Genomic DNA, 25,751 nt, shown 5'->3' on the forward strand with positions numbered 1-25,751 from the left:
TTGGTTGGTTGGTTGGTTGGTTGGTTGGTTGGTTGGTTGGTTGGTTGGTTGGTTTGGGTTTTTTCAAGACAGGGTTTCTTTGTGTTATAGCCCTGGCTATCCTGAACTTGCTTTGTAGATCAGGTTGACCTCGAATTCAGATCTAAGTTCTGTCTTTGCCTCTCAAATGCTAGCATTAAAGGTGTGTGCCACCAGACCTGGCTAAGAGAGTTTTCATAATGTCACTGACATGAGCCTTAGGACAAACAATTTAATTTGGCACTGGCAAAAAGGGAACCATAGGCTCTACATAGAAGCAAGTGTCCATTACTCCAGGCCCCCAGCCAGCATTACTACATTCACTCTTGACTCTTTTCACATTGAGTCTCAGACCAGTACTGAGAGTATAATCACATTTCAGCAGCCTGATGCCTGCCCACTTCCCCCACACAGAGTTTATATTGAGTTACCACTGGGTATTTGTTTTGTGTGTATGTGTGTGTGTGTTTTTTCCTGAAACATCTGCTTATGCTGTCTTGGGAGACAGCACAGAATACAGCATGAATATTTTAAACATTGCTCTTGTTCACATTTTGAAGTGTTGGCAGTGTGGTAGACACCATATGGCGCTCTGACACCCTTCTTGTCTTCTATTCTTTCCTGTCTACATCCCCCATCTTCTTAAGAGACATTTCAGGCATGACCTATGAAAAGAAGCAGTGGGAGCTGCTGATGAGTCACTTTCAGCCTACTCTCTTGTGCTGTATTTCTAGCTACTCTGGACTTTTCACAGCCCTCTGACCATGCTAAGCTGTTTCACATCTTCCAGAGTTTATTCAAGCTCTTCCCTCTACCTGGCAAACCTTCCGCCTGATCCCATTGTCTTCCTGAAAAGTACTAATCCATCTGTCAGTGATAAGTGATAAAGCCATTTCTTTCTTGTTACGTGAGATCACCACTTCTTTTTCTCATTGTGGGTAGACTGCCTACATTTTTGCACTCTGAGGTCCTTAACTATATTCCATCATTTGATTATTTGCACATAGTAGGGGTTAAGCTACTGTGATATAAAAAAGACAAGTATGGACATTATAAGAAAAATTGAATGTATCTGACTACTAATTATTAGACACTTTGCATTTGTTATTCATTTAATGCTTACTCAGTTTTAAGGTAAATCATCAGGTTTTCACTTTCCTTAACAGCCCTCCTAAAAGCACCCTTCATTTTTTTATCCTATCATCTTGTTTCACTTTCTTCATAGTACTTTCTACTTAGTAGAATTAATTTGCTTATTGTCTCTTCACTGAAAATTATGCCTCAAGCCAAAGCCTTGTCAGTCATTCTCAATGCTATAGGTAGCACCTATTAAAGTGCTTAATATATTGCAAATGTTCAATAAATATTTTCAGTAAAAGAGTGAATGATTTGATATCTCCTTTTCCCACTGATCATTAAAATATTGGATAATGAGGTTAAGTAGCTTTGTCAAAAGCACATGATTCAGGTGAAAACCTAGTCAGGAATCTTGGTTATACTCACTTAATAGCACTAGGACAAGGTATTATTTTCTGTTGGATGTAGTTTTTGCCTTCAAGGTCCTCCTTCCCCACCCATTGCTCAGCAGTCAAATGAGGGGTATGCTACCAGGAGAGTGTGTCCTAAGAGCCAGGCATGTTACTGAACACTAGATGTGTGAGGACCATGGTCATCCTCCTAGAAGCTCATGTGGCAGAGACTGACAGTTGACAATGTAGTTAAGCCAAGGTATGTTGAAGCCTTAAGCCCTGGAGGCTGCAAAGACAAAGCAGGACTCTTCCCAAACTGCCTTCACTGGGTTTTTAAGGTAGACCAGTGCACATCATTAATTTACATTAATTTTACATACCATTTTCCAGAGGGGAAGAAAGAAAAATGAGCTAAAGCTTAAAAGTATTATTGTGGAACTCAATAAAAAGCAAGCCTGGTGTTTCTTACTCTGGACAGACAGTTCTGAAATTGACCTAGAGGGACTCTGTTCTAAGTGTCCTGAGTGATTCTGCTTCTCATGTGTCTTGGTGGTGGGTCTTTTGAATGACTGTATGCTGGAAGTTGAGGGAGCAAGAAGGCCGCCTTTCAGCAAGTTATAACAGGAAAGTTGGGACATGCTATAGTTATAAAAACTGAAGGGAGCAAAAAAAAAAAAAAAAATCTGGCTGCCGTCCCACCCACTTTTGACAAGGCTACTGGTAATTCTTTATAACATGAAGTTTTCTAGCAGTTGTAACCAAAGTGAAGTTTTGAGTCTGCCAGGGCCTTGGAAAATTTTTAGCACTGAGGCATTAGCTGGTAGCTAGTTGGGTAGATGCCAAGAGCTTGATTTCACAAACCTCCTAATAGATTACCTAGCTATCAGTGAGTTTCGTGCCTAGGGTTAAAAACAAGGGACATTTGCACAACTATGGTCATAACAGCTTTATTCATAATAGCCAGAATCTGGAAACAACCTAGATGTCCCTCAACCAAGAAGTAAATACAGAAATTGTGGTACATTTACACAATGGAATACTACTCAGCAATTAAAAACAAGGATCATGAAATTTGCAAGCAAATGGATGAAACTAGAAAAGATCATCCTGAATGAGGTAAACCAGAAGCAGAAAGATACACATGGTATATACTCACTTATAAGTGGGTATTAGCCATCTAATACAGGATAAACATACTAAAACCTATAATCCTAAAGAAGCTAAACAACAAGGAGGACCCTAGGGAAGATGCTTAATCCTCATTCAGAAGGGCAAACAGTATAGACATCAGAAGTGAGAGAAGACAGGGAACAGGACAAGAGCCTACCTCAGAGGGCTTCTGAAAAAATCTACACAGTGGGATATTAAAGCAGATGCTGAGATTCATTACCAAACTTTGGGCAGAGTGCAGGGAAGCTTATGGAAGAAGGGGAGATAGAAAGACCTAGAGGGACAGACGCTTCAAAAGGAGACCAACAGAGCCAAAAAATCTGGGCCCAAGAGGTCCTGCAGAGACTGATGTTCCAACCAAGGACCATGCATGAAGAGGTCCTAGACCCTCTGCTCAGATATAGACCATAGGCAACTCAATACCCATTTGGGTTCCCGAGTAAGGGGAGCAGGGGCTGTCTCTGATAGGAACTCAGTGGACCGCTTTTTTATCACCTTCCCCTGTTGGGGTGCAGCCTTGCAAGGCCACAGAGGAAGATGATGCAGCCAGTCTTGATGAGACCTGATAAGCTAGGCTCAGATAGAAGAGGAGGATATCCTCCCCTATCAGGGTACTAGGGAAAGGGCATAGGGGGAGAAGAGGGAGGGTGGATGGGACTGGGAGGAGATGAGGGAGGGGGCTGCAGCAGGGATACAAAGTGAATAAATTGTAATAAATAATAAATCAATTTTTAAAGAAAGAAAAGAAAATGGGCTCTCTGCTTACCTGTACAGAAAAACTATTAACATGAGGTGCCTAGACAGTGTCTCTAGGACGAGCAAGTGACCCATGGTCTGCTACAAAGTTTTCTCACAACATTCATACTTTATATGGCTGTATTGATCATTTACATATTCATGTGTAACTCCAGAATATATCAGGTGCCTAGTATGTGACAGGTATTATGCAGTATTCACACATATGCACACATACATACATGTGTGTGTTTGTGTGTGCTCCATCTATATTGATATTTCTCTAGATAGAGAATATATTTACATATATATTAGTCTCAGTTAATTCTTTTGAGCAACTCTTTCAAGTAACTAGTTACTAATTTGTCCTCAGTTTTCAAGTAAAAACATAAAGCTTAGAAGCCCTTGCTACTACATGGTAGAACTGTGACTCAAAATCACATATTTAACTCCTAAATTAGCGTTCATAATTCTTAGCCACAGAGGAGGTGGTACTAGTTTTTTAAGAGTTGTTCTTCAAATGTTTTGTGGTCTACAGATTTCAGAGCTTTTCCCACAGTTATCATGAGACTCAAAGCTATTGAAATATATGTGAGCACACACACCTACATACTGCTTTTCATATTAGATGAGTTTGGTGTCAAGAATAGTTATTTATTGATCCTTTTTCTTTCTCCCTTGGAAACTTGTAAGATCTAGCAGCTTGAGGCAACAAATTTTGAAGCCCCGAATTTTATTAATTTTTAAGTCTAAGATTGTTTTTTTTCTAAGGAAACTGCTTGAGATTTGATTTCTATTATTCATTTGCCAAGAGAAGATGAGGAAACTGGGTCAGGTAATTTTATGAAGGAATAGGAAGCAGGTAAGGCAGACCTTTGCACTATTTTTTGCTTCTCTTTCTCCACCCCCTGAGCTGCATGAGCCCTAATAAAGGGTACGGAAGGGTTCCTCTCAGTTCTCACCACAGGAGATCAGCAGTGATGTGGGATCCAGAGTGTTGCGGGGGGGGGGGGGGAGAAAAAGGAAGGTTGCAAATAGCCAGTATAATGACAGAAAAAAGGAAAACTTATGGCTCTCAAATCATCCTGTTTGTGGCAGGGATGTAGGAAAAATGGGCTATAGGTAACTTCAGTTCTTAATCTAGTAGCAACAAAAGATTCAGTCCTCAAGATACGTTATTATTGGCAGACTAAGGAGCCTGTCTTTTATTTCCATTCATTTACTTCCCTGTAGAGGGACAGTGCCTGTAATCTTCCAGAAGCAGGAGTAAGTGTGAGGAGCACCACATGTGAATATAGTTTCTACATTCATAGGGATCAGACTTAACAGTTGGTCAAAAGCTGTGCTGGAAACCAAGCCTCTCTAAGGGCTCTAAACAGTTCTGCAGGCATGGGGCAGCTGTGAGGCTCCAAGATCTGCGTATCCTTCTTCTATTGACCTCTCCTTTCTTTGTTTCTTTTCCTTCCTTCCTTCAATCTTAAAAAAAAAACAGTGTACTTCATTCCACTACAAAACTTGATGGTAGTCATTACTGTCCCTTATTTCAGGTGTCTTTTAAAAATGTCAAAAATCTGAAATCACTGCTACTTGTTATAGGGCCAGGAAACAAAGAAGATTGAAAACACTTCGTTGCTGAGTTTGGTGTTATTTCTGGAAGCTGATTGTTTAAATAGGTCTACCATTTACAAGCTGTGAACCTTGAACAAATAAATGATGTAACCTCCTTAGACCTCAATTTTCTCTTTTGCAAAATGGAGATGATACCTACCAGAATCTATGATAACATACCAGTTCTTATTTTAAGGATTTATTGACTTTTATTTTACGTGTATATATGTTTTGCTTGCATGTATTTCTGGGCTCTACATGCATGCCCAAGATGGCAGAGACCAGAAAGGGGTTGTTGGATCCTTCGGAACTATAATTACACACTATTCTGAGCCATCATGTGAATGTTGAGAATTGAGTCTAAGTCCTTTGGAGGAGCAGCCAGTGCTCTGAACCACTGAGCCATCTCTCAGCTTGAGCACCTCAGGTCTTACCTGTGGAATGGAGATATGAATACTTAAAGTCATTGTTGGGCTTTAGAAAAGCTATGAATATAAATTGCTTGTGGGCCATTAACTTAGGCCTTTGTAAATCATGGCAAATATCAAAGGAAAGAAGACATACAAATCATAATGCAGTCTTAAAAAGAAAGGCCCTTTTTCTTATCTTTCCCATAACTTGAGAAGGAAGGTGAAAGAAGCAAAGCCTACATTTTAAAGAACAACAAGGGAACTAGGAACCATGAAGTTTTTGCTCATACCAGAGCTTATTCTTTTAGCCTGTTCTAGGTGCTGATAAACCCATTGTTTGGGCTCAGCTTGGAGAAGAGATAGGAGAACTTGACCAACCTTCAGGATGATCCAGAAGGTGGAAAGGGGAGGAACATGTGAATAGAGAAGCCCTACAAGTAAGAGCCAATTAATTAGCCCAACAGGTTTAATTTGGAGAAGAGCTCAGTCTTTATTTTTTGGAGGTTTTTTTCCTCAAGTTCGCTTAACACTCAGGCTATCCCATTTTCTCAAGTGAGAAAAATGTATTCCAGAATCACATTGCAGAACCTGGACTAGAATGGCAGTATTGCCCGTGGACTCAGGACAACAGGGAACATTTTGCTTTGTTTTATAGTTATGCCTAACTAGTTCCAGAGATCAAGACTAGTAAGTTCCCATGCTTAGCAGCAGAGCAGCTCATTCCCCTTCTGTCTAGCTGTAGGGATAGGTGAGTGTTTCTCATGGCGGAGAGCTCCTGGATCAGAGAATGTGATCCATACCCAACACAGCTACCATTCTTATTAGAACCTAGGCAGTTGCTTCCTCAAAGACTCCGGGCTTTTCAGTTAGCATTTTTTCTTTTCTTTTTTTTAAATATAATTTTTATTTATTACAATTTATTCACTTTGTATCCCAGCTGTTAGCTTTTTGTACAGTGCTTAATATTTTTTAAAGAATACTAAATCTATCTTTTCAAATCCTTACTAGATCAGCCTTCTTGCTTCCTCGGTGTCAATACCTTTGAATTTCTCCATTCTCTTGAATTGAATAAATCTTTTAGAGAAATGGTTAATTAATAAGCTGCAAAAATGGTTAATTAATACAGAAGCTGCAAAGCTGAGCCACCTGTCTTTGTGGATTAAATCCTTAAAAATTACCAAGGTTTACCTTCTAGATGGTAACCCCTCTGTCAGCATGGTGAGGGTTGAGTGTTACTGGGCCTTTTGTACTTCTTACAGTTTGCATTATAGGTGCAGGAAACAAAGGGTATCTCCATATGCCCGAGTGTGGGAAGAGGAAATAGCACTTATTACACTAGCTGTGACTTCTTAGCCTCATCCCACAGACCCTGTCCTGAGCCAGAGAGGTGCTAAATTTCATACCACAATCCCATTCAGAATTTAGCTACTTCTAGTTCCTTCAGCTGAACTTTCTGGTTTTACATCCCTTAAAGGAATGTATGAGAAAGTACAAACCTCTTTACCTACCTTAAAGTTAACTCCTAAAGGTTTGGGTCAAGTTTAGATAATTGGAACAAATGTGACTGCTAACATCATGTAGTTTTCATGACATTTTATGTTTTTGTCAAAACTGCCATCATAAACTCATTAAATTTAAAGAAAAGATTCACTATATAATCTCATTGACAGATCCATTTCTTGTACCCAAACTATGTAGCCAAATCATACTCACATTCTGTTAGATCTGATCTCATTTGTATCCAATTCAAATAAACATACCGGTACTTTGTGACAGCTGTCTTCTGAATTTAAATCTTAGTGAAACATATTGATAAGCATGCTACCTTGTCTAAACAAAATAGGGAATGATGTCCTACTGTTTCTCATCTTGCTCTCATAGGATCTCTTAAAGCCTTTGTATATACAGAGCACTGTCAAGAAAGGTATGCACATATTTTCTGAAGTGGGAGTGAGGTAATTTTGAAAGTAGACATGGCTGCAAAAAGAACCTATACCCCATTTTCTTGAGATGATTACTTTTAGAAAAGATACGTAGAAATTAAGGACTTGTAAATTGTTCCCCTTAATGTTGCCCATGCCCAAGTCATCTCTAGAAAGTCTTTATGTACAACCAGAAAATGTGTACTACAGCTTTAAGACTACTACTTCTAGATACAGTGCCTTCAGTCGAGCGACTGAGCAGAAGCCACTTGACTCATCCTCAGCACTCAGTGACCTGCTATTATTGGCAAGGGAAAATTTTTTCTAGAAACCTCCTTAGAATGGTCAGACCCATGAAACTTTCTGTCCAGTCCCTGTATTTCCTTAGGTTTGAAGTTGTCATTCAATAAAAAGATAAGGGCTACAGAGGTGGTTCAATGCATAAAATATTTGCTGCAAATGCATGGGGACCTAAATTTGAAACTCACATGAAAACTGTATAGCAGAGTGTGTCTGTCAGCTGAGTAGTTGGGAAAGACTAGTGACAGGTAGATGCCACAGGCTTGTTGACATTTATTCTAGTTGAAATGGCAAGCTTCAGGTTCAGTGTAAGACTGTCTCAAAAATAAAGTGGAGGATGATAGAGGTAGATACCCAGTGTCAACCTCTGGTCTCCATGTGGTCACATAGGAGCAAACACAGCTACACACACACACACACTGCATACACATAAAAAAAAAATTCATCTAGATATCAGAAGGGAATTGGAAGATAGCTTATTTAAACTGGAATTTAATGCTTTGAGATACCCAAACCAAAAGTATTAAGGAAAGATTAGAAAGAGGCAAATTTTGATTTTTCCTTTTTAAAAGGAAGCATTCTTTTATTGTGTGTATTGGGTAAAATATATAGTTTTGATTATAACACTGTTAGCTATACAACACCACAATGAGGAAGTTGAGATTCATGCAAGAATTTTCAGCCTCATCAGTCTCATGACCTTAGGGTCTTTATATAATGCTACCCTGCCCTTGTCTGTTAGAAATTAATACATTCCTTAAACAGACACCAAAAACCTCTCTGTATCCCCAATCTAGTTGGAGATAGGTGTGATAGGCGGGTGTTTCTATGGAAGAGGATGGGTGACTGAATAGAAAGGCTGTGCTGCTTCACTTGGAGAAGATGAAGACTTTGGGGCATTTCAGATAAGAGCATATGAACATGTAAGATATCTCCCCAGTACACATCACACCTAAGCTGTGATGTCTGTATGGGTGACTACTGTGTCCATCCAGCATTATACACAGGAGACAGTCAGTAAACATTTAGCAGTTAGGGAAACCAAGAAATGATATGTCAGAGCCATAAGGTCTCATGCTCTAAATGATGAGATAAATGTTTTCAGGCCCAGGAACAGAGCTCTCTTAGGGTATCACTCAATACCTCTGACCTTTTTCCCTAAGCTACCCCAAGTTTTATAATAAAGAACCTGAAAACTGGAAAAGAAATTGTGTATGATTTGATATTCTCAAGTTTGGGGTTGGCATTGTTGACCTCTTTGAAACTATGATGAAAATTGTGGCCTTTCTCAAACAATGTGATACATAGACAAAACTCTGTATATGACTTCAGTAGGTTCATGAACCCTTTATCTCAAGAATACAAAAAACTAAACTGCAGCTAAGGAAAGACACAGTCACTATCAGTCCTCTTGGATTAGAAGTAAGACTGACAGGGAAACAAAATGAGCTTGCTCTGAATATAATACCAAGGGGCAGAATATGGAGCCAGTTTTATCTGTGCTTTGATTGTGGCTAAAAGCTTCTTATAAAAGATGCTTTGTTTCCCTTGGGACAGATGCCACCAAATACTGCTCTAATAGCACTCCTCTGGCCAGCCCTGCCTACATGTACCCTTTATCCCATGACTGGACAACCAGCAAGAAAAGAATGTAAATAAGGCACAATTCTGGATGTGGCATATTACTGAATTTTTGACTCTCTTAGATTCTAGAGTGTTTCCACCTTGGAAGTATTAGAAATCCACTGCTAGAATATTTTCTCATAATGGTTTCCCCAGATGGAAACAAAGAACACACAGAGATTTATGTAGACAAAGATAATCCTTTCTGAGCAATTTTCTAGGTCATAGCTGGGAGCTAATATACTACAAACCTTTTCTGTCTCTACCAGCTAGAAACTGTAGACTTTCAGCCAAAATTAAACCTTGATCTTAAAGACCTAGGTTTATACATCTCAAAGACCTTTACTTTTTTCATCTAGGCAGTGTAGAAACTGTTAGTTCAACATCCTGAGATTGGAGTGAGGAGTGACAGAAAGACTGGGTAGACAACACTAAGTTCAGTAAGCAGGAAATCAAGCCGGCTCTCACTCATGTTTGGAGTGGTAACTTCTAGAAGTGGATGAGGCTGCCTCAGTACTTTGCTGGTTTTGCCGTTCTCTAAGTGTACTTACCCTGCTACCTGTTATTTCTCTTGTCCCTGCCTTCTCCTTGCCCCTGTCTTCTGTGATGTTGTGTTCTTCAGGACCAAACCAGTGGTGCTTCGACCCTGAGTATTTGAAGTTGTAGCCATGCCTTTGGGACTATACACTTGTGTTTTGACACTAAAATACTGATACCTGGAATCCTCTGGTTACATCAGTAGTGGCTGAAGCTATTTTTTTTTCAACCCTCTTTGTTATTCCCATCTTTCTGTAGTTTTTAGAAGTCACTGTTGAGCACTTCCTCTGTATTTACTGTGTAACTTCTAGATATGTAGTCATTGGTAAAATAGTATTAATACTACTCTTATATACTTCACGAGAAAGGGGAATGAGACGAGACTAAATACCAAACTATAGGCTCTACTAAGGACAAAGAAGGAAGGAAAGTACATAGAGGTGATAACTGGATCATCTACCTGATGAGGTAGAATACCTCCTAGAATGTGACTCTGCAGCATGGGTGAAACCTTGGCTCTGCCCAATGCAAAGTGCCATTGATTGCTGATTCTTGTTTTTCTGACCTCATACCTAGGGATAACACCTAGAGGAATAAACTCCTGATTTTTTACCAGCAGTCTATTTTGATAATTTAAATTGTAAATCTGATGGTCTCCTTCCTCCTTTACTTGCTGTTGTATACTGGGTACTATGTATTTTACATGTGTTCTTATTTGATCTCACAACCCAAGATAATAAGTTTTTTTGTTTTTGGTTTTTTAATTTCATAATCACTGTAGTTAAATTTAGAAATCAGAAATAAAAAAAAATAAGACACTTTGCTGTGGCTCTACTGCTCAGTTGTGATAGTGGGAACAGCGTGAAACTGTCAACCTGTATGCTATGTTGCTCCTTTCCTGTGATGTCTGAACTAACCTGCTTCTTATTTTCCTTTGTAGTGGTGCCAGTGAAGAAGAGGACACATGAAGACTTACCATTCCCCATGGAAACCACCCCTTCCCTGTGTGTATGTGACAGCGTGTATGTAACGGCTTCTGATATCTGTGAAAACTGCCCGGCAACAAACTTCTTCCACTGGATATGTCCCCAGATCCACAGAAGGCACATGTCTCCAAGGGACAAGGAGTTTTATGCATAGTGACTGTGTGCTTCTTGTTCTCTTGTGGCAGGTCACAGGAAGAGCCCCTTTGATCAGCTTGGAGGGCTCTTCAAACAACTCCCCAATGGCTGCTTTGAACTTATTCAGGAAAACCAGCTCCTGGAATATTGGGCAAGTCAACAGTATCACTTCCTTAGGAAGGTTCTAGAATATCTTGAAAGGAAATCAGGTTTTTCCTTACCTGCAAACAGAAAAAAATGCTATGTTCATACTGAAGCTTCAAGCAAATGTGGCCAAGCAGGGCCAAACTGACTCATTAGGCAGTCTTTCATAGTCCAGTTCTGCCTTTGTGAAAGGCGTTAGGGCAGCTGGGTTAAAATAGGGTTGGAGAAAGAGTCCAGAGCTAGAAAGAAGATATTTTTAGTATGTGAGGTTATTTAGGACTTCAGATTCATAATTCAGTGCTGTTCAAATGGAAAAAATGATTGAAGAGGTAGAAAGGAAATGGCCTTAAGGAGTGGGGGGATCGGTGGGGGAGGGGGTACAAAGAAATCTGATTAAAAGTTGAAATCAATGTTTCAGAATTCAGATTGCCCCGAATTTTCCAAAGTGGTCACTAATGCATTTGATAAAACCTGAATTATTGGGTCAGGTATGTGGATTAATGGGCCTGTCGCAACCTAAAAGGCTGGCATGTATACTGCCAGGTGGGGGATTGTCGCCGTAAAACTTACAGTTCCACCCCTAGGTTAGCCTAAGGTGACTTCAGTGCACTGCAAGGAGAATCCTTGCCACTCCCTGGCTGCCAGCAATCATCTATTTATTGTATTTGGAATTCCTCCTCCTGCTGGAGCAGGCCTTCAGTTCACCTCCCACATTCGTTCTCCCCTCTTAGGCAGCATGAGCAGGCATGTCCCAGAGCTGGATTTCCTGGCCTTTTGCCACTCCCAGATCACAGTTTCTTACAACGATACTTTTCAGAGTCAAGAAAGCAGTAGTGTGCTATAAAAATACACAGACACAATTTTTCCCAAACTGATGGCATGGATGGCTTAGATAATTTTAGCATTTTGCCATCTGTCTGCAAAGACTGGAGAATTTAATACACCTTGAGTTAACACTCTCTAATATCTTGTTCTAAAAAAATTCTTTAAAAGGACCAAAAACCACTCTATAAAGAATGTAGAATATCAGAAGATTGAAAGGACTTCAGAATTTGGAAGCTTGTGTTGTCTTTCCTAAGTAATCATTGTTTGTTCTTTATATGTTGACCTTACAATGGACAGATCATTGGCTCTCCACACTAATAATCATGCCATTACTTTAAATCAGTATTTGGGGAATCCAAATAATTCTTGTAGTGGTTATAAACAGTAATACAAAAATATTTCCCAACTTGTTGCTATAAATTATCATCTGTCTGGAATCCTCAAGGAAAGCATTTCCTCTTTACTTAGAAAGGGTTTCAGATTTGCTCTATGGACTCCTGTTATCTTCAGCAACTGATAAAACTTTAACCAGGAAAGCATTAAACACCGCACAGCAACTCCTGCCCAGATTCCTCAGTTCCCAGTGCAGCATTTATCAATGTAGGAACTAGGATGCTTTCTGCAGTGGTACCAGCTTTGGCCTCAGAGCTAGGACATGCTGCTTGGCCTTGTACCCCATAGTGATGAAGCTTCTTGCCTTCTGGGTCAGTGTGAGTTAAGAATGTCAGAGTTGTATGTGTCCTGACTGACTGCGGATAGCAGGGTTTACCCCAATCCCTAGGGAGAAATCATCAAGTGATACAGGTAATGAATGTCTCCACAGTAAGTTGGATACTCACAAGTCCTGGCTGCCTTCTGAATGTTTAGTTTCTGAGTGCTTAGAGGGATTAGTTCATTGGTTTAATACCACTATATCCATGGCAAGTCCAAGAAGTGTTTGGCTTCTCAGCTCTGACAGCCAGGAAGAGGAAGTAACCTTAGGACAGGCTATGAGCCAAGCATTCTGTAAATGGAAAGAGGACAAGTCACTTGTCTGTAGTTACCAGGAAACACTGGAACCATTTTGAACACAGCTTTTCCTGCTCTTCAGTCAGCCCCCTGCCCTACATCATGATTTACCTACAGATTCAGAGAGAGAAAGATGCTTTCAGTTCACCCAGTGCACTCTGCCCATTCACGTTATGAATTGTTTTTTAAAGGCATCAAGATGCCCTCATTCCTCTGCGTTAGTAGATGTTGTAAGTATTCATTGTTAACTTGAGCTTCCTTCCAGGAGGTGGGGGAGCCTTTGCTTTTTTGGTGCCATCCCCACAAAAGGAAAAAGTGGGGAGGAGGCATGTTTGGCCTTCAAGAGTATAAAGTTTTCAGACACAGTGAAGGTGACAGTAGTCTTTAACTTAATTTAAATACCTCCTCCTTCATTACTATAGAAAAGCAAATCTTAATGTTTTAGGAAACCCAGCTACCATGCCTGCGCTCTGTGAGAAGATGCCAATTCGAATCACTGACTTTGGATTCCCTTCTGAGGTGTGTGTGTGTGTGTGTGTGTGTGTGTGTGTGTGTGTGTGTGTGTGTAAAAAAGTGTGAGATTTGTATATATACACACATACAATGCCACTTAATTATTTAAGAGTTAAGTGAAACTCAAAGCAGCCCTTGGTGATCTCATGTACCACCATAAAGGTTTCTTCTATTTTGATGCAAATGTAAACAGATAATTTAAGTGTGGGTGCTGGGTTTCCAGAATAACCCCTAGTGGTAGGGGTCAACTCCTATAGCACTGAGCCAAGGTGACACCCTAGCCCTCTTCCACCATGTGTAACATGGGAAATTTAGATGCCTTGTCAACATTTTGGTGACTTGGATCATTTTGGTCACTCCATTTAGGCCCAAGTGTACAGCTACAGGATTTATGACTTTGTAGTAGTCAGAGGTCTAAAAAGTCCTTTCTCCCCACAGAGAAAATGCCCTGCTGGTTCCTGACATTCTATTCTAGTGTAATAGCTATTCAGTATACACTTCTCAGTAAATTGGTTGCATGTTTACTGTGTGCTGAGCACATCTAGATTTTTGTTTGTTTGTTTAAAGACAAAAGTCCCATTATAAATCAAGTTCAGCCCTGCCCTGAGAGAAAAGGTACACAGGGAGATTGCAGATCTTACTGACTCTGCCTTCAGCAGTGTTTCTGAGGCCCCTACCGTATGGGATTCCAAGAGCCAAAGGAGTCAAGTGTTCCCCAGATACACAGGAGTTCATTCGGATCCCTTGGTTTCACATGTGATCCCGTGAGCCTGAGAACACACCAGAAACATCAGAACAAGGGCCAGAGCAGGAGAGTGAAAATAAATGAAGACACTTAGAGGTGCACTGGTGGAAGAACAGCCAGAGTCCATGCTGAGCTTGGTGTGGCTTTGAGGGGACCACTGATTCATACTTTATGGAAGTTAAACCTGACCACTCTTCTTACAGTGACAAACCACATCGCGTGAGTGGGTAGAACCAACGAATCCATTGTCTTCTGCCTGTTTTCGTGTGCCAGTCACATTCCCTCCTTAAACATCTTCCCCTTCTACCCTTTAAACTAAACAAGGGAACACTCAATCTTTCAAGGAAATTACATATCTGAGTTAATGTTTCAGTATATCATTTTCATACTGTAAATTATTTTGTAAGAGAGATTTACTGCTATCCCGGGATGTTCGGACTTGGCTCCCCTGTGCATTTGAAAATCAATAAACTATTACTGGAAATACCATTTGTCTCTGAGTCGTACACAAAGGACTCTGCTAGGTGTAAATATTCATGACGATCTGTATACTTTGCTGTAGTAGTGCTGGAGATGATGGCGTTTTTGTTATTAGGTATGTGGGCCTAATTTAGTTTTGACCTCCTAAAGAGCTTTAGGAGACCTCTGGAAGGTAGCAAAGGTTAGACCAGACAGTATTAACTGAGTAGGTAGATTATAAGGTAAACAGTGTTTACTCCTGTGATCTTTCAAACAACTTACAGCTTTATGACTTTGATTAGCTAGGAAGGACTTTAGCTAGGAATTTGGTTTTTGATAAATGTTCTTTGAAAATAAAAACTAATCAGAACCCTTGAGCAAATTATAATTATGCTAGCAGAGCCATATCTGTGGAACTTTAAATGTACCTATTTGAATATAATTGATGAGAGAATTAAACGGTAAGTAAACTGATTTCAGTCTGGCTTCTAACATAGGGCCAGCAGTTGTACTGAAACATGGAGTATGTACTCAGGCCTTCAGTAGCTAAATGTGAAGAGCAGAGATCCTAGAATGTGAATCTGAAAATGCAAGTCTTCCCCAAAGCACAAAACTTAATGCTTCAAAATCCTAAAAGCCACCAGCAGGTATGTTCGTGAACCCTGATCTGATCTCCTTCTATCAAATGTGTCTTCATTAACCCTTTCCACATGGCAGTATGAGAGCTTTGAGGAAAAATATTTAAAACAGGGTGATGAAGTCACTCAAGGTCACCCAATAAGCTAAGCTTGGTTAAAGCCCGAGGACAAAAGACTGTCTCCTGCAGCAATCACTATGTCCCACTTTCCCAGTTGCTGAGGGCACCTCTGGGGTTTGGGAGAGTAGCATTGCCAGGCACTGCACCACTTGGTAATCTTCAGCATTTCAAACCACAGTGTATGGGAAGGTCTTCATCCCTGCTTCCTGGTGCCAGCACCTCAATACCACATTCTGTTGCTTCCACCCCTCTTGCTTTATTACTTTTCCTTTAGGCAGCTCTTTTTTTTTTTTTTTTAAATTGCTTCTTGATTCTGCTTACATGTAGCCTCATTTTCTTCAGACTCATAAAAAAGCGAAATTGCAGCTTGTCTGGAATATCTCCTGGTCTTCACAAGGCTCAACAGAAAATCAGGCTACCAGCCTTTCAATAAGAGAGAGTGATGTCACAGGAAATAAATGAGAAATAAAACTGCCTGAAGTCTTTCATTGGAAGCAGTGAATGTCTGTTTGTTAAATACTGCAATTTCCAGCATTAAAACATTTATTTTGTTAAAGTAATAGCTATCATTTAGTCAGTTCTTTGTCTGGGCCAAGGACTCTCTTAGTTGCTTTTTACATTGCCCTATTTAATTTTCAAAGCACTAATACTATTGTCTCTCCTTTTATAGCTCAGAGATATTTTAATAAGCAGAGAACCAAAACTTAAGTCAAGGTTAACCGACTGTAGTGTCTGTTCTTCACTCCTAGCCATATTGACTCCGCCTGATACTGAAATAACATCACGTTGTTATCTGGCACTACTCCTTGCATACAGTTCGGCCTTGAGGCAAATACATTGGACTTTTACTGGGTGGGACTTGCTTTTTGTACAGCCCAGAAAACAGGACAACTGAGAGAAGGTCTAAAGACAGCATTGCAGTCTTCCAGCCCAGAGCTGCACTCTGAGCAGGAGAGTGCTTTGCCTTCTTCATTTTAAGGTCATAAATAATGGAATCATTGAAAGACAACATCAGGGCTACATTGTGGACTTAGAACCTCCAAACAGAGCCTGCAGTTTAATTACGCATCATGATATAGTTATGACAGCAACCTGACATAGTCCTGCTCCCTATTTTTGGAAAGGGATGGCAAAAGAAGCTTTTTTATTGTTATTTTTTTTACAGTTCTGTATCTGAGATGGCCATAATATGTCATTTGCCATATAAAAATGGATCATGATCTTCATGCTGTTTGAGGTTTCAGTTGCTGCCCATATACTTAGTCTCAGCCATCTGATAACTTCATTTATTTGTAGTTCCTGAACATAAAACCCAAACAAATGGTTTGAGAATGAGTAATTGAGACAACTGGGAAAACCCTAGCAGAAGTGCGACTCATTGAAAAATGACTAAAAGCTAAGAAATAAGCAGCCAAGCCTTCCGCCCAGTGGAAATAAATACCATGAAGCAAACATGCAAGAGAGGCCATACATCCAATCATCAGGCACCTGCCCTGAACTTCTGTCCTTGCTTCCCACACAATTATAAATGTTTGATTGGTTTTCAAGTCTACAGAAGATTGAATTTAAGGAAGAACAGACTTCAAAGAAACCAAATTCAAGGAAGAAAAAGTTACAGCAATAGACAAGACAAAATGTCAAGTGGACCAGAGGAGCTCCAAAATACTTTTTATAGAGGACACTTATTGCCAAGAGTCTCACTGTAGTATATTGAGCAACACACACACATACTCAATATTCAAAGATACATATTTGTAGAACAAATATTTTTAAGTGCTTATAACATGTTTTTGAAAGAAAGGAAAGTAAGGAAAGAAGAAAGAAAACCTTGAGCTTAAAAGGAATAAACAGTTTGACAGTTCAGAACATTTAGCTAAATAGAATGTACATCCACTTAGCTGAAGGTTTATTGTTCCATGAGACTCTTGTGTTTGGAGAGGTGTTTTTCCCCTAGCTTTATAAGTGACTTTCATGCTACAGTGCCTTGCATATAATGGCATGAACAATAGAAGTGCCAAGTTTTCAATGTGATGAATAAAACTAATAACCAGAATACAGGTCAAATTCCGCAACAACAAATACTGCTATTATAAAAATCACTTAGGCATCCCTAAGTCCCTGTCGATTGCCCATTTATTTTAAGCAATAGTCATTACAACAAAATCAGAAGTATAATAAAACAAAAGCTAGACCCTCTCAGCAAATTGAGTGTAACACAATTTAGCCTATAATAACAGATTTTCACTTCTATTTCTCCAATTCTGTGCTGCAAGAAGAATCAGCCTTATGGTTAGTTGTTTGAAGAGAAGAAAGAATTCAGAAGCAAAGAGAACATGAGGTTGAATGAATAGCACTCCATCCCTAGAGAACATTGTCTGCAGAGCCATTTCTGACCACCTTCTTTGTCTTGGAGCCATCAACCAAAGAGTAGCTGACTTCTAATCCTGATGGAGTGCATATACTAAGCCCTGGAATGATAATTCAGTTCATTTCTCATGGATCATTGAGGACTTTGGGGTCAGAGGTTTTGTTTGTTTGTTTCTAAATCCAGGAGCATTTGAGTGGAACTTATTTTCCTTCTGGTGATACCACATGTTTATAAAAGCACATGCCACATTGATTATGTGTAAAAATAGTGTTAATCACTTTCATTCCATTTGGTGCGCAGGCAAGGATTTTTTTTCATATGAAGCCTTTTGCTGTTATGTTCAGAATTTTGTCCATTACTGTAATATTATGAGTTAACTACCTTCCTTTTTTTACTTAAATATTTTTTATTATGTCTTTGCAATCAATATTTTGTATACCTTTAGCAGAAATTAAATCATGATTCACTTTAGAACCATACAATCAGCAACAGGAAACAAGGGAGGTGAAAATTGTTCACATTTTTCCAATGATAATACCTGGCCCAGGTCCCAGACTCATATCTTTCTCCCAAAAAGTCCATAAATTCTGGGTACCACTCAGCTTGCAGAAGTAGTATCTTCAGACCTCAGGTAAGTATAGGGCTCCAGGCATGCCACTGCAGAAAATCATCTGCTTGCTTCTCTAAACCAGGCCACTTTAAAGCACTCCTGTGACCCAGGCCAGGAGATCAGGTTCAGAAAAGGCTGAGTCCTCTGCTTGACTCTTGAGAACATTTGAGTCCCAGGATGTAGCTGTTTGCTACATGCTATTTTATGACATCTAGAGGTGAGGGTTATTAATTTTTTCCATTAAGAGACTTTTTGGTCCCAGGTGTAGGGTCCAAGTACTAAATTCAACCTATTCAAAGAGACCAGAACTACCTAGAAGACTGCACTTGAGACAGGGATCATGGTAGTGAGAGTTGGATGAGGGTATTTTTGGATAGAGATGATAAACCACTGATAGTAATAGAAGTGGGCATTTTGTCCTGTTAAAATTGGCAACAGATTGTTGTAAACTGTAGTTACTAATTGTGATACAAAAGACCAAAACTTATTCCTCCTAATATAATTGTATTTTGGTCCCCATTACCCAGGTTGTGTTTCCCACCCTTGTAGCCCCTAGTTCCTATATTCTTCTCTCTCTGTGAAATTCGCCTCTTTAGTTTCAACCTGTAGTTCCTCTATTCCTCGCTCTATCTATGAGATTGACTTTTTAAATTTCTATCGTTCTTATATTCTCTCTCTACAAGGTTCACCACTTAGTTTCTAGCTATTAGTGAGAAGACAGTATTTGTCTTTCTGTGTCTGGATGCATTTCACTTTACATCATGCCTTCCAGTTCCATTCATGACAAGATGAGAAAAGATGACTCTGAGGTCAAGCCCAGGCTGGGCTTACATAAGCAAGACAAAACAGACAAAGACATAAAAATCAAAACAAAGAACAAGGAAAGAGAAAAAAAAGAAAGGTTATAATTTTCTCAACACTGAACCAATTTAATTTTTAAGAGGTAGGTGAGAGCCCATTTACCCTGGAAGATAGGGCCTATCTGACCCAAGAAAAGTATTCCTATTGAAATCACACCTATCTTACATTTTTTTAAGCTATACTTGCCTGTTACTTGCTCAAAGTGGCTTGCTAAACTCTTCCCCCCCCCCCAACCCTCAGCAAAAGGACAAGACAGAAAAAAAATCAGGTCTACCACTTGTGGGGTCATGAGAAAATTCATCCAAAGTGTTTACTACCTTCTTGATAGCCAGGCCATACGCATTCTTTTATATTGTGCTACTGAAGGCCATCACTACCCTCAAAAAAAAGACAATTTCAATTTCACAATGGCTTGCTTCCTAATCATCATTGGCACAGTCTCAGAGGGACAACTGTTGTCTTGCCTCAGGCTTGGCACATTGTCAGATGGCAGACTCCAAGGTAATCAGAAGTGATCCAGACTTGAAGCTTCCTCCCATCTTTCTCCCACCCATTTCCTTTTACTCCTCTACTCGTTCTTTCAACCTTTCCATCTGGAAACCATGAGGTTCAAGATCCCAGACACATATTCTCAGGTTTCAGATGTTTGGGAAATTTCTCAGCTTGGGTCATTGTTCAAGAGTAAGAGGATTTGGTTTGGGAGGGGGAAAATAGCCAAGATGCTTTTAGAAGAGAAAATAAGGTGTGGTGTGGACCCACCCTTTGTCAAGTCAGCTCCTAAACCACACACATTAACTAGCTCTAGAGAAAGTATTTCTGTTTCCCCTGGAAACAGAATAGAAAAACAAAAATTTCTGCTCATAAAAACATACTCTTCTCCTTCTATGGTATAAACAAAGCTATCATTGGATAATGTGACGTAATTGATTTTGCATGTGTTAGTAGGGAAGAAGAGAATCTCCAGAGGATGGAATGAAGAGTGATAGAGCGAATGAAAAGTTTTGATTTAGATTTTTGCGGTGGCAGAGGGAAGGACTGTTAGCACGAATCACTGCTTAACACTACTGTGACATCTCTATACACAAGTAGCATGTCTTCTGCCTCTGCACTATGGAATGAAGTGAGGCTTGCTCCTGAGCCTGGGCTTCAGAAGATGCAGTCTTGGTTTTAGGACTGACTTTATCTTTTTCCTAACTTTGGAAGAAAACAAGTAAATGATATTCAGGAACTAGTACAGTGCTGAACCACACATGAGCTTTTAAAATTGGTAGTTTTAGGTAGCTAGTCACTGTGCTGATGATCATCATTGAAGACCACTTACAGATTGTATGGATGGAGTGTGTCCTTGCATTAGCCCACACATTAGATCATTCTTTAGGCTATTTCATGGTCCTTGTTACACCTGTTGCAAGTACTTCAAATTGTAGTGTGTTTGTTTATTCTTCGTAGCTCTTTGTATTGTTGGCCACTGCATTACAGTGCTAACAACTTGCCTCATGCAAAGCAGGTATTCAGACATTTTGTGGATATACTGACTAGCATTCAAATTCACCCCTTATCCAGATATTATGATGCTGACAGCTTGAAGGCATCTTTAGCTGAATGTCTAAAGCAGGTGGTTCTACCAATAGACACCTATTTTTCCTAGCACAACAGGGAAAAGTTGAGAAACTTTTTAAACTCCCATCCCTACTCTCTCATTAACAGACTGTGCGGTCTCCAGTAGCCATGTTTCCTGCATACTCCTAAACTAAGGATAGAGTCCTCTAAGATGGAGGATTTTCAGTTCTCTTCCAGTTCTACAATTGTAAACTCGTAATAAGTCTTGCCAGGCTTCAGTCTAGGGTTCTTATTTTGTGTCAACTAAATACTGCACTGGCCTGTTTAAGTAAGGAGTCTGTCTTACCAGTATTCCAAGCAAGCCAAGGGTGGTGGCAGGTCCCCTTCATCCCAATTTGACTTAACATCCATTTTCTTGGCTAGGAGCCTGAATGTAAAGTTATCAAAGATGAGAGTTTGGCACTGGTCAAGGAGCTTACTGGTAGTTTGCCCAGCATGTTCAATGCCCTGCCTGATTCAGACCCAACACCACAAAAAAAAAGAAGAGGAGGAGGAATTGTTGTCTCTTTTCTAACGGAATTGGCCACCAATGATTCCCATGTCTTCACTAGCACCCTTGAGGCCACAGGAGAACCTTCAGACACAAGCTTTACTGTGACAGACAGCAGCATGTGGGTGGGAGGTGCTGGAGAGTGTATGCACTCAGGGCCAGAGGGAAATATGCATACATCAGGAAGGAGAATGACTGCACCCCTCCAACCTGCTGCTCTTTCGATATTCTATCAACATTTATTTAAAGGAGAGGGTGAGGCAGCATGAAATGTTGGGGTGTTTGTTATTGGAGCTGTGCCCCACCTGCATACCACACCCAGAAACAAAAGCTCTAACCCCTTCTTAGAAGACCATTTAGCAGCCATCTGTTGTTAGTCCAGCTTATCCCTCTTGGGGTCTCATCCCACTCACTTCCAAGTGGCTTTCAGAGTATTTCTTGCAACCTCATACAATTGTTTCCCTGAAAGGCATTCTTGAGAATAAGTTTTGCCACCTCATTATAACTTACGTGACGTTTTTGCACCACCATTCTTTTACCGCAAGAGACTAATCACATACTGTGTATTAATGTCTCTGTGTATTAATGTATCTGTGTGTGTGTGTGTGTGTGTGTGTTTGTCAGGTTGGTAATTCAGTCAGGAAACCATTCCTGTAATAGAAATGTGTGTGACCCCCAGATCACAACCCCCCCACACACACCATGTAGCCATAGGCTGTCTGGTGTAGAGTTCATGTCCTTCCATGTAAAAAGAGATACAAGGGTGGTATTTTCTTAGGAGATTATTAGATCCTCTGGAATGTCACAGGAGGATTTAGCAATGATGAAGAATAAATAGCCCCATTTGCTGTCACAGCTGCCATTTTCTCTACTGCCTCCCTCTCACCCCTATCCTTAGACTCCAACACCCCCTTTGTCTCGAGGGACAAGTGAACATTACCCATTGTGGTTCTCGAATGATCCACATACATGGGCAGAGCTGTTGATGGTGTGATGTTCAGTTGTGCTGGTTCACACCTCTAAAGGGATTAGGAGTTTTTATTTGTATGCACACGTATGAATGAGTATGTTTTTGTTTGTATTCATGTATGTGCAGGAGCACATAGGAACTTGGTTTTAGGAATGTACAGCACCACATAAGGCCTGAAATTGGATGAGCTCACAGTTTCGTTTAATGATACTTTTCAAGGCTGTGATAGGAAAAAGACGACACTTCAAGCAGAGTCTGTGGAGGTTAAATGAACTACTAGGTTGGTTGAATAGTTATGGATAGTAGCACTACTATAATAAATTATTAGTGAAGTATCAAAGCAGGTATTTTGGAAGAGAAAGTTGGAATAGTTGTATTCCTGGAAATCTATCTGTGCTGGAGCAATGGCTCAGTGCTTAAGGGCACATTCTTCTCCTGTAGTTTATTCCCTGTACTGTCAGAAAACTGTGAGCTGTGTGACCAGGAGACCCAACACTTAGGACTTCCAAGTGGGACTCACATACACACCACAAAAAGATACAAATGTAATTAAAAATAAAATTAAATTAAAAAAAACTTGATGGGGAGTGGTGATGCATGCTTTTAATCCCAGCACTTGGGAGGCAGAGGCAGATCGATCTCTGTTGGGTTCAAAGTCCAGCCTGGTCTACAGAGCATGTTCCAGAACAGCCAGACCTACACACAGAGAAACTCTGTCTCAAATAAATAAATACAAATACTTAAAAGGTCAAAGTCCAGCCTGGTCTACAGAGCATGTTCCAGAACAGCCAGACCTACACACAGAGAAACTCTGTCTCAAATAAATAAATACAAATACTTTAAAAGCTTTGACACATTGGAGCTATTTTGTACAGGAATATTTATGTAATATTGTTTCTAATAACAGGGAACTGGCTCTGAATCGTAAGAGTCTCTCATATGGAAGAACACTATAGAAAAACAAAGGGGGGGGGGTTCTCACTGCCTGCTGACCCAGCCAACAATACTTCTGAAAATCACCCCCTTGTCCAGATTAGCAATCACACCTTTCCTTTTTGCAATTACAGAACATTCTCTTGGGTTGTAATGAAATGATGAGTGAGTTTTACTATGAAGAGTGGGTTTGTATCACTCAAGCCAAACTGAAGAGACACAAGCCCTGTGGAGGAAAAGAGTGAGAGACTTAGGCAAAAGATACCTTGGTTCCGGGTACAAATGGGTTTGAATGGGTTAAGTGGGTGAAGACCCTGACTTCTGGTCATTGGCAAACCTCCTTAGCCTGTTCTACTATGAGGAGAAGAAGAGAAAGTCATCTGCAAGGCCTCAAGTAGAGATGAGGCATGACCTGCCCCATTCCTCAATCTCTCGTCCTCATCCTTTGGTCTGTTCTTCCGGTTTTGTTTTTTGTCCATTGTAGCCAACACCAAGGTTGGACCTGGAAACTTTATCTGCCTGTACTGTCTAACCTCTTTACTATTACCTACAGTTCTGTCATCCAGAGGGGTATTCAGCATCGCTGTCCTGCAAACAAGACCTGCGCTCTTCTTCAGTCCTTGGGTTCTTCTTGTTGACCTTGACTCCTGTCAAAGACTCAGGTTAAGTTTCCAGCACTCGGTAACTGCCTGTAACTTCAAGGATCCAAGTCCCTCTTCTGAAGTCCACAGGCTCATACCTGCATGTAGTCCACATGTATGCACTCACCACACACAGGTGCACAGGAAACAAAAATATTTCCTTCAAAATGAAGAACAACTGAGGAATAGACCCAACATTTTTCACAGGCACACATACAAAGGGAGACAGAGACAGAGAACCAAACATCTGGCACCTCAGCTCTTTCCTCTCTAGCCATATCTACACTCATAGGAATTGACCTGTATTCCCCCTTTACAGTACCAGTCTAGGCCAGCAGGGGTCTGCCATTGGTTGCTTTTAGCCAAAAATGATCTTCAATGGAGAGCTAAAGGGCATGGCTTGAGAGAGCAGAATTCCTAGATATAAATAATGGATCCATGCTTGTCAGATTTTGAAGAGTTCAGTCCAGCCTGCAAGACATCAATGATTCTTTTATCCACAATGAAGAGCTTGTTTTAATCCAGTTTTCATATTTACCCGGAAGATCTATTCATAAGGAGACCTATCTTAACCTAGGAGCTGGGACCTATTCAGGTTTCTTTCAGAAACAAGTAAGCAATTTGGTCTCTGAAGATACCCAAAGGACCAAAGACAGTATGATAAAAAGACAGTGTACCAAGCAAGGGATTAGATGCCTCTAATTTATAGACTGTAAAGAAAGACAGGAGCTTAGTATATACTACCTAAGATTATTCTTGAGACAGGTGTTCACACATGTATGTATAAGACAGAGCTTGATGTCACTGTCCTTCTTGTTCTCACTGGACCTTATGTTCTGGAGACAGGGTCTCCCAGGGAATTTTGGGATCAGTGGTTCAACTAGACTGGCTGGCCATCAGGCTCCGGAGGCCCTCCAGCATTGGGATTGCAGGTGCACACTGCCACACTGGCCTTTTCTCCCCCACATGGATACTGATGATCAAATTCGCCTTCATGCTTATACTGCAAGCCCCCCATGCCCTCAGGATCACCCTTAAGGTTGTTTTTCAAACTATTCTCAACCATTCTCACCCCCTGAAATATATGCTTCTTATGGACAATTATAACAATTACTGCTAAACACCTCAATACAATGCTTCACAGTTTTTAAAGGCCTTTCCCTACACATTACCTCATCTGGTCCATTTTTACATGAAGTTAATGATTATTCTTATTTTTATGGCCAATGAAATTGAGCCTTAGGCAAATGAAGAGAGTTGCCTGAAATCCTACCACTAATGGTGGCAAAGTTAGCGATTTTACATACTGATATGATAAAGTCTGTAGGTGTTAAATGATTTCAGGATGCACAAACATTTATGTAAGGAAGGCTCATTATAAGTTGTAATTTTTTTCAGCAATTAGCCTGATTTTACTTGTTAGCACATATTTCTATCTTGTTGCCATGCTAGACAGCAATGCTGTCATCTCTTTGAATTGTGGGGTGCCTGATTGTTGCTAAGTGTTCATCCCTTCTCTTCACACAATCCCACTCTATATTTTGCTCTTTGGGGAGATAGCAGAAAGTGGCAATGATTCAATCTATCCACATCCAAATGTTCTTCCTATCTTTTTTTTTCCTTACAGGGAAAACCAAACTTCAACACTATAAAAACCTATAGAGCGAGGCGCTGCTGCTTGTAGATAAGATAAGATCGAGGCCAGCTTGCCCAAGGTTCTTGCTCTACCATGTTCCCACTTGCTGCAGTCACTGTGAGCAGACACCCTCTAGCTGTCACAGGAGCTGTCGGGACTCCATGCCTTCATTATTAGGATCCAGAGTGGTTGTGGGTGAAATGGAGCTTGGTAATACACCCTGGAGAATAAGAGATTCATGTTACAGGTTTTAAAAAG

At 40.3% G+C, this 25,751-nt stretch overlaps 1 protein-coding gene across 1 annotated transcript in view; it reads left to right on the forward strand.

Annotated features, from left to right (window-relative positions):
* The window catches only part of Trim44 (tripartite motif containing 44), a 109,263-nt gene extending 94,629 nt beyond the window's left edge, over positions 1 to 14,634 (forward strand). The window contains exon 5 of the mRNA XM_055599792.1: positions 10,733 to 14,634. Within this exon, the coding sequence (XP_055455767.1) occupies positions 10,733 to 10,760 (28 nt within the window). The 3' untranslated portion in view covers positions 10,761 to 14,634. The remainder of the gene's footprint in view (positions 1 to 10,732) is intronic.
* Positions 14,635 to 25,751: the final 11,117 nt, after the last annotated feature.

This window comes from Psammomys obesus, unplaced genomic scaffold (genome assembly GCF_907164565.1).
Source record: "Psammomys obesus unplaced genomic scaffold, mPsaObe1.curated_primary_1811, whole genome shotgun sequence".
NCBI classification, from domain to species: Eukaryota; Metazoa; Chordata; class Mammalia; order Rodentia; family Muridae; genus Psammomys; species Psammomys obesus.